Raw genomic sequence first — 12,406 nt, 5'->3', positions numbered from 1 at the left:
TATACCCCAGCCACCTGATTCATGGTTTCAAACCCTGAAGGCCAATCTGATATTGCAGTTGGAAATCCCTTGCCGAAATTCAGGGGCGACCCCTGACCAGCATTTTATTCACAATCGAGGATTGCTAGCAACCTCGAAGCCTGATTCACTTCCGCCCGGTCACCTTCTTCATCGTGACTAAAAGTGTAAGTGCTGGAAATGCCAGCCTTTCGAGCAATCGATGGCAACTGTCAACCTCAGACCTGTCTTGCGCTTGCTATCTGGACCGATGCGACGAGAAGGAGCGTACCACCGCTGCCCCTGACGAGCACTGGAGACTGCCGCGTCCTGATAAATAGCTGCAGAAGGAAGCTGTTGACACTGGCCATCGTGTTGCTCCGTTCGTCACGAACCTCTTCTCGCCTCTTTTCCCATTTGTTGACTTTGACCATTGAGTATCGCTGCATCATTATCGAGGACTCTGCTGGCTCCCCGGCTGCCTCGTATTGCCGCATATCCTATCTGACTGCTTCAACACCTATTATCACTTACTCGACTCGCTTTCCACCATATGCCCAGAGTACTCGTCCCCAGGTTTCGGCTGTGGTCCCCCGAGAGAACAGAAGAACCCGCAGCAGCAGCTCCACACATCGTACCTCGTTCAGCCATGGCTCATCCCGGTCCTGCCTCTCATCATGCTGAGCCGGGACCGTGCGACTGGCGCGGGGATAGCCCAGAACCCCAATTAGATGATCTTGCGCATGCGGAACCTCGTCCCGTGGAGGTCTGCGATTAGCAAGGCGACCCTCCCGAGCTGCAACATGACGACCTCGCTCATGATCACCTACCAAAGCCAGCCTCGGCACCTCCGAAGCAAAAGAAGCCCGATACGGCCCCTCATGGTCGTAAGCCAGCTCTCAAGGAGCCTGGGCCTGCCCCCCAGGAACCAAGGAAGATCCCCTTGGTCGTGAAGCCCAAGACTCCCCCGATGGAGATTGTTCCCATATTACCACCGCCTACGCCCAAGGGTAAGGCCGATACTCTGAACCACTGCTTGAGAAACGGGGTTTTAACACATGCTACAGGCTTGGAGAGCTTTCCGACCCCCAACGTCCCACTTCTCCATTCACCTGTGCCGAAGACGCTCGCCACTCCCGAAGGACCCCTTTGCGCGTACCATGCGCGCCAGAAGTCTCCTCCGCCCACGCCCCCTCCAAAATTAGTCGAAGATCTGTCCCGAAAAGCCCGCAAGGCTAAAGAGCGTGAGGAGAAGGCGCGACTCAAGAAGGAGAAGAAGGAGCACAGGACCAAGGAGCGCGAGGAGAAGGAACGGCTAAGAAAGGAAAAGAAGGAGAAGAAGGCGGCAGACAAGGCACGCAAAGCCAAGGAAAGGGCTGAGCGAAAGGCGAAGGAGAAGGAGGCCAAGGCGGCCAAGGACGCGTGAGCAGGCGACCAATTGGTGGAAGAAGACATACACAGTTGGGCAGTGACGGGTACCTGGGCGCGTGTATTCCTGCTCTAGATCATAAGGCCGGCTTTGGCGCAAATTGACATGGGTATCAAGATTGAGAATGAATCACTCGAGCGAGCCTGCCAACGCCACGCAACTGAAGCGCATATCGGCGCCCTCACGCTCCAGGAACTTCAACGGCCCCCACAACAGCGCAGACTCAGACAGAACGTCCTCCGACTCCTCCAGCTTTCCCCGTGCGATCGGGCCCTTCCGTCGTCCGTCCAGCTCCCACAGTGTGCCATCTTCGGTCTTGACGAAGCAGACGTAGTGCAGGTCGACGTCGTCCTGCGCGTCAGGCGCCGCCGTGTCGCCCTGGCTGGCGGCTTCTTGGTGCGCCGTTGCCAGGGACGATGTCCGCTCGAGCAGCTTGGAGCGCTCGGCGGGAGCGAGGGGAATGGCGTCCTTGATGAGCTTGTCCAGGTCGGAGCCAGACTCTTGATAGGGGGGATGTGGAGTCAGTATGATGAGAAAACACGGAATAGCAGGGTAGCAGACTACACAGCAGTAGAAAAGGCGACTTACCGACGTATCCCCTCGCGGGGCCGTTGCTTACGGCGTGGAGCAGGCCCATGAGGCCGCAGGCGTTGCGGATGGTCTGCTTGAACCAGACGACGGGCTCGGCGGGGCCCTTGGCGGCGTACTCGGGCAGCGGGGCGTCCTCGGCCATGCGCTGGGACTCGTAGACGGCCGAGACGGGGAAGACGAGCAGCAGGGCCAGCGCGGGCCGCGGGATGAAGGCCAGCAGTTCTGGGTCCGAGATAGAGTAGACGTCGTGCACCTGTAGCGCCGCGCTGAGGCCCAGCTTGCGCAGCAGGCTCGTCATCAGCTCCGGGTTCGCCTCCAGCGGGATGAAGGCCGGCGACGCGCCCGGCGGCGGGTCCGGGTGTGTCTGCGTCGTGGCCATGGTGTCTAGCTCGTGTCCGGCTGGCGGAAGGGGACCTCGGAGGGAAGAGGGATGGAGTGTTTTGTGGGTGTGATATCGGTCAGGTTCTCGAGAAACTAAGTAGCTTGGATCGTGTGCCCTCCTTCTTGATGTCGGATCGTTTGCCCCCAAAAATGTACGCTCTCCTCTTCGTCCGGCAACGACTGGCTGCGAAGGATATAGGTGACTTAGAGCTTGTGGAGGCCAAGTTGCCCCTCCATCGATTAAGGCACCGGAAGCTATGACGCAGCAACCTTGGAACTTTCTCAGCCGCGCTTGCAGGGGGGTTGCCCGCTGTGGGGTGCCTGGCCATAACTAGGTCGCGAGGGCAAAGGACAAGCCTCAGATTATGTTGGGGCGCGCCTAGAACGGCATTGTGGCCAATTCGAAGGTATTTCGCTCTGTGTCAAGTCATGCAAGTCTTTTGTTGCTCAGATGATATCCCGCCTTAGGAGACCAGCGTTTCAGTTGTGAAGAGAGTCTTGAGAAAACGCACCCCACTAGCCAATCCCATAGATGAAACTCTTCAACTGTCTTCGGAGATTGTTCTTTCTGGACAGCTCGGTGCCATTGCGTTTGAGGCAAGGCTCTTTATCTTCTCTATGATCTATACAAGCCAGTACGGCCTTTCTTACCCAGTGGCAGCTCTGTACCAAAGCAACGGTACTGGACACATTAATCTCTTCTCTGATCTATCAAACCGTTACTGTTAGGTTTCAGCAACAACTCCGTACGCCGAAATCAGTCCAAGGTATCTTGCCGCTTCTTCCTCTCGCTTATCTCATTTATGACGACTGCTCCCGCTCTTTAAGAGTGTGCTTTCTGGTTTCATCCAGCTCCTCCTTCATGACCCTGTTGAAGTCCTCTGGGTTGTCAAGGTAAAGGTGGTGGCCGGCTTTCTTGATAACGATGACCTTGGCGGCGCCACTCTCTTTCCTCTTCTCCTCCTCGGTTCCCTGGAGGAGCGCCTTGACCTTGGCTTGCTTGAGCTTCTCCTCGGCAGCCAGACCTCCAGCGACATCCATCCAGTCGTTTTCGCCATACATGAACACGATCGGGAACCCGGTTTCCTTGACCGCTGGCGTCGACCCGGTGGCTGGCTGGATGACTTGGCGGCCCACGTCCTGGATACGGTTGATGACAGGCCGCCTGGCATGAGCGCCTGGTGCTAGCAGGTACGGGAGAACATACTCGCCACTGCCCCTCTGCCGGAACAGACTATAGGCGTACTCGTGGAGGGTCTGCTTCTCCTCCGACGGTAAGTGGTTGAACCGACGGGATGTCCAGCCCGAGACGAATCTGGGGCCCAGCGGGCCAGTCATGCGTACAATGCTGAACGGTGAGACGTTGGCGTCCCAAAGCCATACGAGCCAGCCCGGGTAGGGCCGCCTCTTGGCGTTCGTGGTGCCAGCCTGCTGTTCGTTGTTCTTTGTATTCAGGAAGTTGTTGTTATCCCGAGTCTTGGTGGTTTCCTGCTGATCTTGCGTGAACTCGTCCTGGAATGTTGACTCCCGCGGCTCGGGCATGTCGGCGTTGACCGCGTATGGGTCTTCCGGTACACCGACCGGCGATGCCAGTATCAGCTTGTTGAGATGGCCAGGGTATTTCAGAGCGTACGAAACGGCGAGATAGCCGCCCAACGAGTGACCGAGGAGGGTGAACTTCTCCAACTTGCGGATCTTGCGCCATTCCTCCAGCGCGTCGATGAACCAATTCTCGGCCTCGGTAATCTTTCCGGCTGGGTCTTTGGCGTGGATCTTGAAGGGCGGCCGCGTTGAGTTGCCCATTCCCAGCATATCCAGTGCATAAAGCTTCCAGCCTTTTGACCGAGTGAGGCTCTCGAAGTTTTTGTAGTAAAAGCCCAGGCCAGCTCCATAGCCGTGCAGCATGACGAGGTTATCATCGACGGTCTCGCCAACTCGTTCGACTGAGAACTCATTGAGGCCGCGGTTTTTGCCCGATAGCTGGACCATCTGTGACTTCCATACTCGCGGGCCATATGGGTCGATGTCGGTCGACGTTTCTGTAGAGCCAGGGTGGTCCGCCGAGGGAATATCTGCCAACGGTGCCGTCGAGTTGGCCACAGCCTCTCTGAGGTATGGAATGTGTGAGATGACATTTCTTTCCGCGACCGTCGGCGTTACACTTGTCCACTGCAGCTGGTCAGTACCGGAGGCGGAGGGAAGCAGCCCGCAAGGCTACAAGGAAGGACACGGACCCACTGGTATACGGCTTCCTTATAGCCGAGGGGGAAGTAAGGCGCCATCCTTTGGAAGGCCTTGGGCTTCTCTTCAGTCTTGTGATGTGTTTGTTCCGACTCTCTTTGGGATGCCAGCATGGACGAACCTCCGGACTGGGGGTTAGCGGCTTCGGTGGTCATGTTAGCTCGTTGTCTGGGTGGATAGGCTTGATTGTCGGTCTGGATTTTCTGGACGGCGGTGACGAGTTTCCTCGACTGGAGCACGGCTGATGTAGAGGGATTCTTGATCATACCGGACGGGGGGGAGCGGGTGGCAAGCGGGCGGAGGGACACGCCTACTTATTGGCAAGCCACATCAACGAGCGAGACAGACAAGGAGGATAGAGAGCGGGAGGAGTACGTAAGCAGGGGTGAAATGTCCGAAGGTCCGGACGAAATCAGCAGAGGCTACCGGAACGATTGAGTATACACTGCAGCCTAGCGGGTGGCAGGGACTTGGAACAGTCGATTCGCAAGGGACGCGGTGAGGTGCCAGCGGTGGTGGTGGAGGTGGTGGTGGTGCCGTGCGAATGCGCTCGTTCGCGGATTGGCCGCGGCTGAGGGCTCGCCGCATCATTGACGTGGAATTTTGCGGGTTCCGCGGAGTTAAGGCGCTCCCGGAGATTCGCAACCCCCCTGTAAATCCATGGTCGGGCCTTGCATCTGCCCGCACCGAGCCCTGCGAGCCTGGACTGCCTGCAGGTTCCGGGAGGCGGCACTGGAGAAATAAAAGTCACCGACTGAGACAGGACCTGCAGAGCTACAGTACATAGTACACACAAGAGCCTGGCCCTTTTATTCATTTATTTTTAGGCACGCAATGCCACCTTGGGCCTGCCGAGTCCCGACTGGCTGCTGTTGTCTGGTATAGTCGTCACCACTTCGCAAGCCATCAGATTGCAGTATATGGGACGATTGTTGCGCATTCCCTTCCGACTAGACATGACGTATAGCATGAAAGGTTACCTGTCTTTCTTTCGATTGACCGGCAATGGCCAGACGGGACGTGTGGTGTTTTCCACGTGGACCCCAGGAACGAGTCATTGGCATTGCACCGGGGCGGCGCGAACGCTATACTTGCCCAGAAGTAGTGTTAAAGAGCGACAGGTCTGCGCCTGTCCTGAGAGTACTCTCCTGCGATATGACTGGGCAAAACGCAAGCGAACTTTGCATGCATGTATGTGATAGAGGCATTGATTTCCGAATAAGCCACAATTCCACGCCTGGATATATGTATAGTTAGGACACAGCAACTTCCATGGGCCCTCTGACTCTGACCGCCCAGCCTCAGAGTCGTGATCAATTAACGCGCTGCAGAGGCAGGGATGGCGCGTCTCACCCGCGCCAACCCGCCAAAAACTTTCTTTGCTGCAGGCTCTGCCTGTTTGGTGGGGCAGACAACGCAAATTCTACTGCATACCACTTACTCGACGCCCTTGCAGCACAACCTTTTCTCTTCCTTTTGTTTACCTCACTCGAGAAATCGAGTGCAGGTCGTAGAAAGGGATCCTCATTCACAACACCATCGACTGGACAAGCCGTGCCCGACTGTTCAAGATGAAGTACGTTTTGGTATCCGGCGGTGTTATCAGCGGTGTGGGCAAGGGCATTATCGGTATGAGCCAGCTTGTTGTATCCGTCGTCGCATCTCTGGTCTCGTCCACTGACCCTCCGTAAACAGCCTCGTCCTCTGGCCTGCTGCTGAAGACCCAAGGCCTCAAGGTCTCGTCCATCAAGATCGACCCCTACCTCAATGTCGATGCCGGCACCATGAACCCCAAGGAGCACGGCGAGTGCTTTGTCTTGAACGACGGAGGAGAGGTCGATCTTGACCTTGGCAACTATGAGCGCTATCTCGGCATTAGCTTGACCCGGGAGAACAACATCACCACCGGCAAGATCTACCAGCACGTCATCGAGCGCGAGCGCCGCGGCGACTACCTGGGCAAGACGGTCCAGGTCGTGCCGCACATCACAGACGCCATCCAGGACTGGATCGAACGCGTCGCGAGGATACCTGTCGACGACTCGGGCGAAGAGCCCGACATTTGCATCGTCGAGCTGGGAGGCACTGTCGGCGACATTGAGAGCGCACCCTTTGTCGAGGCCCTGACCCAGTTGCGTCACCGTGCTGGCAAGGGCAACTTCATCAACATCCACGTCTCCTACGTGCCCATCATCCACGGCGAGCAGAAGACCAAGCCCACGCAACACGCCGTCAAGTCGGTTCGCAGCGCCGGTCTGATCCCCGACCTGGTCGCCTGCCGATGCGAGGTACCGCTCGAGGAGAGCACGGTCAAGAAGATCGCACACCACTGCCAAATCGACTACGAACAGGTCATTGTCGTTCGCGACATGCAGACCATCTACCAGGTTCCCTTGCTGCTTGAGGAGCAAGGCCTCCTCAAGCAGTTCCGCCTGTCCCTCGAGCTGGACAAGTTGACTCTTGCTCCCAAGATGCTCCAACACGGTGCCGACATCTGGAAGACATGGAAGGCCACCGTCTCACCAAACCCCTCGCACCTGGAAGAGGTCAGCATTGTCCTTGTCGGAAAGTACGTCGAACTCCACGACTCGTACATGTCCGTTGTCAAGTCGCTTGAGCACTCTGCTATGAAGTGCAACCGGCGCTTGAACCTGATCTGGGTCGACGCGGAGCATCTGGAAGAGAAGACCCGGAAGACAGACCCGGCCTGCTTCCACAAGGCTTGGCACGAGGTCTGCACCGCGTCCGGAATCTTGGTCCCCGGTGGGTTTGGCCAGAGAGGCACAGAAGGTATGGTTGCCGCTGCCAAATGGGCACGCGAGCAGAAGACGCCGTATCTGGGTATCTGCCTGGGCATGCAGGTCGCTGTCATTGAGTACGCGCGTGACATCGCTGGCTTGACCAAGGCTACTTCCGAGGAATTCGATGCACAGGCAGAGCAGAAGCTGATTGTCTTCATGCCGGAGATTGACAAGACCACCATGGGAGGCACCATGCGCTTGGGTCTCCGACCCACCCTTTTCCAGCCCGGCAGCGAATGGAGCAAGCTCAGAGCTCTGTACGGAGAGGCCGACACTGTCAAGGAGCGCCACCGCCACAGATATGAAGTCAACCCTGAGTACATCGAGCAGTTAGAAAAGGCCGGTCTGAACTTCATCGGCAAGGACGAGAAGGGCGAGCGGATGGAGATCATCGAGCTGAAGGAACACCCCTATTTCGTTGGTGTACAATATCACCCAGAGTACCTGAGCAGAGTCCTGGACCCTAGCCGGCCGTACCTGGGTTTTGTGGCAGCGTCCGCAGGGCCTGAATGTCTGCAACAGGTCACCCAGAGCTACTTGCAAGCTGGCCTTGCCAACGGAGAGGTCAAGACCAACGGCATCTGATTTCATAGAAAGATCTAGGCAACTGGGCATACCGTGGGTTTTCTGATGGGAGTTGCGGGTTGGGAACTGAATATATCATGCATCGACACCAAAATTTGCAGCGCTGATCCATCTCGATCGTAACTGTTATATTATATCCTATTTCAAATGCCAGAGTCTCAAGCCCGTGACAATGAGGCCCAAGGCCGTGTGCAAAGCTGAGATCTGTAGCGAATCGGCGGAAGGGTCCCGACCAGCCTCGTCACGCCCGTGTTAATGACTTGTTCGGTGTTGCCAAGACCGCTGCTCGATGTTTGATATGCCTCGCCACACCAGAAGTCTCAACCGTTTAGTCTATACGTCTTTGTTATTCCAGAGTGCGAATTCGTGAAATCTGCATCAACGTATTTCGCAATAGAATTTTTGGTAATTCCATGTTGAACGTGTCCGTACTCACCATAGTCAGTCAAGCCCCCTGCTTTCATCTTTGGTCCGAACCTTGGAAGTGCACACCCCACGGTGTCGCGGCTCCGACTGAGGCCCGCAGGCGCCAAGGAAATGGGCTGACCCATAATATTTTACGCCAGAGCTTCCGCGTTGCATCTTCAAGGTCGCTTGCCACATACATTTGCGCAACCACAGCAGACCACGAACCCCGGTTTCCCTTACCCTGCGACCAAGATGGACGACTTCGAGGAGCTCGAGCTCCTGTCGTTGGTGTCCAAAGTCACGTCCGAGCTGCAGAACCATTTGGGCATCTCCGAGAAGGTCCTCGCCGAGTTCATCATCGCGCAACGGCTAGAATGTAGCGACATCGACCAGTTCAAAGAGAAGCTGGCCGGCATGGGCGGCGCCAAATGGCCATCCAGCTTGTTCGAGAGTATAGATCGTTTAGTGCGCACCATGCACCCCAGATTCAAATCGAACGGAACAAACGGGTCGACCGCAGAGGAGCACTTCGGACGCTCAAGAGAGGAGAAGAAGAGTCTGTTCTCCGGTCTGGCCATACCCGACAAGGACGTGCCGGCCGAGGATGGCGACGCCATAGACGACACCCTGGCCCTTCTGGAGGATCTGGAGCCAAAGGCGCGACAGCCACGGACGGATGGGACATCACGGAAACGCAGCAGAAGTCCCAGAGAGGAAGATTCGCACCACCGACGCAAGGAGCGGCGCAGATCTCGCGATGGGCGCCGGGATGATTACGACGGCGACGACCATCATGACCGATCGCGACGGAAACACAGAAGCAGGAGGGACGACTACGATCGCGGCCGCAGAGACGACGACGATATGTTCCGACGGCCCCCGGTACCCGAAGTCGACGACCAACCTATCTTGAACAAGGTATACGAGGGCCATGTCACTGGTATCAAAGATTTCGGAGCCTTTGTCAACCTGCATGGAGTCCGAGGCAAGGTAGATGGCATGGTGCATATATCCAGTCTCGTCCAAGGTCAGCGGGTAAACCACCCGTCCGACCTTCTCATCAGAGGGCAGGACGTCAAGGTGAAGGTCACAAAGATCGAGGGGAGCCGTATAGGGCTTTCGATGAAAGATGTGGATCAAGAGACGGGGAGAGACCTCGTTCCACAGGCACGTATAGGATCTGGAGCCAACATGGAGGCCCTTGGCGGAGGCCGCAATGGAGTTGTGGCGGACAATACCGCCGCACTGTCAGAGTATGCTGCACAGCCTCGTCGCCAAAAGAAGCGCATGACTTCTCCGGAGAGGTGGGAGATCCGGCAACTGATCGCTTCGGGTGTTGCCAAGGCTTCGGACTATCCGGATCTGGAGGAAGACTACCATGCCACCCTCAGAGGCGAAGGCGAGTTGGAGCTGGAGCAGGAGGTCGACATTGAAGTCAGGGAAGAGGAGCCTCCTTTCTTGGTTGGTCAAACGAAACAATCGCTCGAGCTTTCGCCCATTAGAGTCGTTAAGGCACCAGATGGCTCGCTGAACCGTGCCGCCATGTCGGGAACGAATCTGGCCAAGGAAAGAAAGGAACTCAAGAGACAAGAACAGGAAGCTGCGTCTGCTGCCGCCGAAGCGGAGTCGAAGTCTGACCTTGCATCGCAATGGAATGATCCAATGGCCAACCCAGACTCTAGGCAATTTGCCAGCGATATGCGCAACGCCAGGATGAACGCGCCAAAGCCTGACGCGGTGCCGGAATGGAAGCAAGCTGTTGTGAAAAGAGACGAGCCCTTGGGAAGACGGACGAACATGTCGATCAAAGAGCAAAGGGAGTCGCTCCCCGTCTACGCATTCCGGAACCAGCTCATCAAGGCAGTCAAGGAGAACCAGTTCCTTGTCGTGGTCGGTGAGACTGGATCAGGCAAGACGACACAACTGACGCAATATCTTGCAGAGGCTGGTTTTACCAACGATGGCATGTTGGGCTGTACGCAGCCGCGTCGTGTTGCCGCCATATCAGTCGCCAAGCGCGTGTCGGAAGAAGTTGGTTGTGAACTCGGTCAAGAAGTTGGATACTGTGTCCGTTTCGACGACAAGACCGGCCCTGCAACGAAGATCAAGTACATGACCGACGGTATGCTCCAGCGTGAGATCCTGATGGATCCGAACCTGGAGAGATATTCTGTCATTATGCTGGACGAGGCGCACGAGCGGACCATTGCCACTGATATTCTATTTGCGCTGCTCAAGAAAACATGCAAGCACCGTCCGGACTTGAAAGTCATCGTTACCTCCGCAACGCTAGACGCCGACAAATTCTCAGCTTACTTTAACGAATGCCCGATCTTCACCATTCCGGGACGCACATTCCCGGTCGAGATCCTGTACTCTCGAGAACCCGAGTCGGATTATTTGGATGCCGCCTTGGTGACGGTAATGCAAATACATCTCACAGAACCCCCTGGCGATATTCTTGTCTTCCTCACAGGACAAGAGGAGATCGACACCAGTTGCGAGATCTTATATGAGCGCATGAAGGCTCTTGGCCCCAACGTGCCGAACCTCAACATTTTGCCAGTATACTCTGCATTACCCAGCGAGCAGCAGAGTCGAATTTTCGACCCGGCGCCCCCAGGCGAACGCAAAGTCGTCATCGCAACCAACATTGCTGAGACGTCTATCACCATCGATCATATTTACTACGTGATTGACCCAGGCTTTGTAAAGCAGAATGCCTACGATCCCAAGCTTGGTATGGATGCTCTGGTCGTTACCCCTATTTCCCAGGCTCAAGCCAACCAGAGGGCTGGGCGAGCCGGGCGAACGGGTCCCGGAAAGTGCTTCAGGCTGTACACCGAAGCAGCATATCAGTCTGAGATGCTGCCGACAACAGTCCCTGAGATACAGCGGCAAAACCTGTCGAACACAATTCTCATGTTGAAGGCTATGGGAATCAACGACCTGCTAAATTTCGATTTCATGGACCCGCCGCCAACGAATACCATGCTTACGGCATTGGAGGAGCTCTATGCACTTTCGGCGCTTGATGATGAGGGTCTTCTGACCCGTCTTGGCCGCAAGATGGCCGACTTCCCCATGGACCCGTCACTGTCCAAAGTGCTCATTGCTGCCGTGGATTTGGAATGCTCCGAAGAGGTCCTGAGTATCATCTCCATGTTGAACGTGCCTACTGTATTCCATCGACCCAAGGAGAAGCAGCAGCAAGCAGACCAGAAGAAGGCCAAGTTCCATGATCCGAGCGGTGACCACCTGACGCTCCTGAACGTCTACAATGCATGGAAGACTTCGGGCTTCTCGAACCCCTGGTGCTTTGAGAACTTTATCCAGGCGCGGGCCATGCGCCACGCCTTCGAGGTCCGGAAACAGCTCGTCCAGATCATGGGGCGGCACCGGCACCAGCTCGCGTCGTGCGGCCGGCACACGCAGAAGGTGCGGCAGGCGCTCTGCTCTGGCTTCTTCCGCAACTCGGCGCGCAAGGACCCGCAGGAGGGCTACAAGACGCTGATCGAGGGCACGCCCGTGTACCTGCACCCGAGCTCGGCGCTGTTCGGCAAGCAGGCCGAATGGGTCATCTACCACACGCTGGTGCTGACGACCAAGGAGTACATGACGCACACGACGACCATCGAGCCCAAGTGGCTGGTCGAGGCCGCCCCGACCTTCTTCAAGGTCGCCCCCACGGACCGGCTCAGCAAGCGCAAGAAGGCCGAGCGCATCCAGCCGCTGTACAACAAGTTCGCGACCGAGGACGACTGGAGGCTCAGCGCGCAGAGGAAGGGAGGCAGGGGTGGTGGCGGTGGTGGCACCTGGGGTTAGAGAGGCCGGGCTTTGTGTAGATATTAGAAGATTGGCGTTACCCTCAATGATAAATACCAGGCTGCATCAGAGCCGGCTTGTCGTCTTGTTGACACGGCGCCCGATCCTTCTAGGACGATTCTCGGTTGTGAGCTACGATCTGTTCTGA

The 12,406-nt window shown here is 56.7% G+C and overlaps 5 protein-coding genes across 5 annotated transcripts; 3 read left to right on the top strand and 2 right to left on the bottom strand.

Annotated features, from left to right (window-relative positions):
* Positions 1-646: 646 nt before the first annotated feature.
* Positions 647-1,423, top strand: JN550_001134 (uncharacterized protein; the record flags this gene model as incomplete). Its single annotated transcript, XM_049309695.1, has 3 exons — positions 647-763; positions 833-1,007; positions 1,065-1,423. 3 exons carry the CDS (start codon positions 647-649, stop codon positions 1,421-1,423), a joined length of 651 nt encoding a protein of 216 aa, XP_049177040.1.
* Positions 1,424-1,555: 132 nt separating this feature from the next.
* On the bottom strand, positions 1,556-2,396 carry JN550_001133 (uncharacterized protein; the record flags this gene model as incomplete). The annotated part of the gene is made up of 2 exons (XM_049309683.1): positions 1,556-1,926; positions 2,015-2,396. 2 exons carry the CDS (start codon positions 2,394-2,396, stop codon positions 1,556-1,558), a joined length of 753 nt encoding a protein of 250 aa, XP_049177039.1.
* Positions 2,397-3,199: 803 nt separating this feature from the next.
* On the bottom strand, positions 3,200-4,905 carry JN550_001132 (uncharacterized protein; the record flags this gene model as incomplete). The annotated part of the gene is made up of 2 exons (XM_049309672.1): positions 3,200-4,567; positions 4,633-4,905. The coding sequence occupies 2 exons, from the start codon at positions 4,903-4,905 to the stop codon at positions 3,200-3,202; spliced, it is 1,641 nt and encodes a 546-aa protein (XP_049177038.1).
* Positions 4,906-6,210: 1,305 nt separating this feature from the next.
* Positions 6,211-8,025, top strand: JN550_001131 (uncharacterized protein; the record flags this gene model as incomplete). The annotated part of the gene is made up of 2 exons (XM_049309662.1): positions 6,211-6,268; positions 6,335-8,025. The coding sequence occupies 2 exons, from the start codon at positions 6,211-6,213 to the stop codon at positions 8,023-8,025; spliced, it is 1,749 nt and encodes a 582-aa protein (XP_049177037.1).
* Positions 8,026-8,685: 660 nt separating this feature from the next.
* Positions 8,686-12,258, top strand: JN550_001130 (uncharacterized protein; the record flags this gene model as incomplete). Its single annotated transcript, XM_049309651.1, has 1 exon — positions 8,686-12,258. One exon carries the CDS (start codon positions 8,686-8,688, stop codon positions 12,256-12,258), a length of 3,573 nt encoding a protein of 1,190 aa, XP_049177036.1.
* Between the last annotated feature and the right edge of the window lie 148 nt (positions 12,259-12,406).

The sequence above is a fragment of the Neoarthrinium moseri genome (genome assembly GCF_022829205.1).
Source record: "Neoarthrinium moseri strain CBS 164.80 chromosome Unknown scaffold2_Wmoseri_CBS_16480, whole genome shotgun sequence".
NCBI lineage: Eukaryota > Fungi > Ascomycota > Sordariomycetes > Amphisphaeriales > Apiosporaceae > Neoarthrinium > Neoarthrinium moseri.
This window is presented reverse-complemented; position numbering and strand designations above follow the sequence as displayed.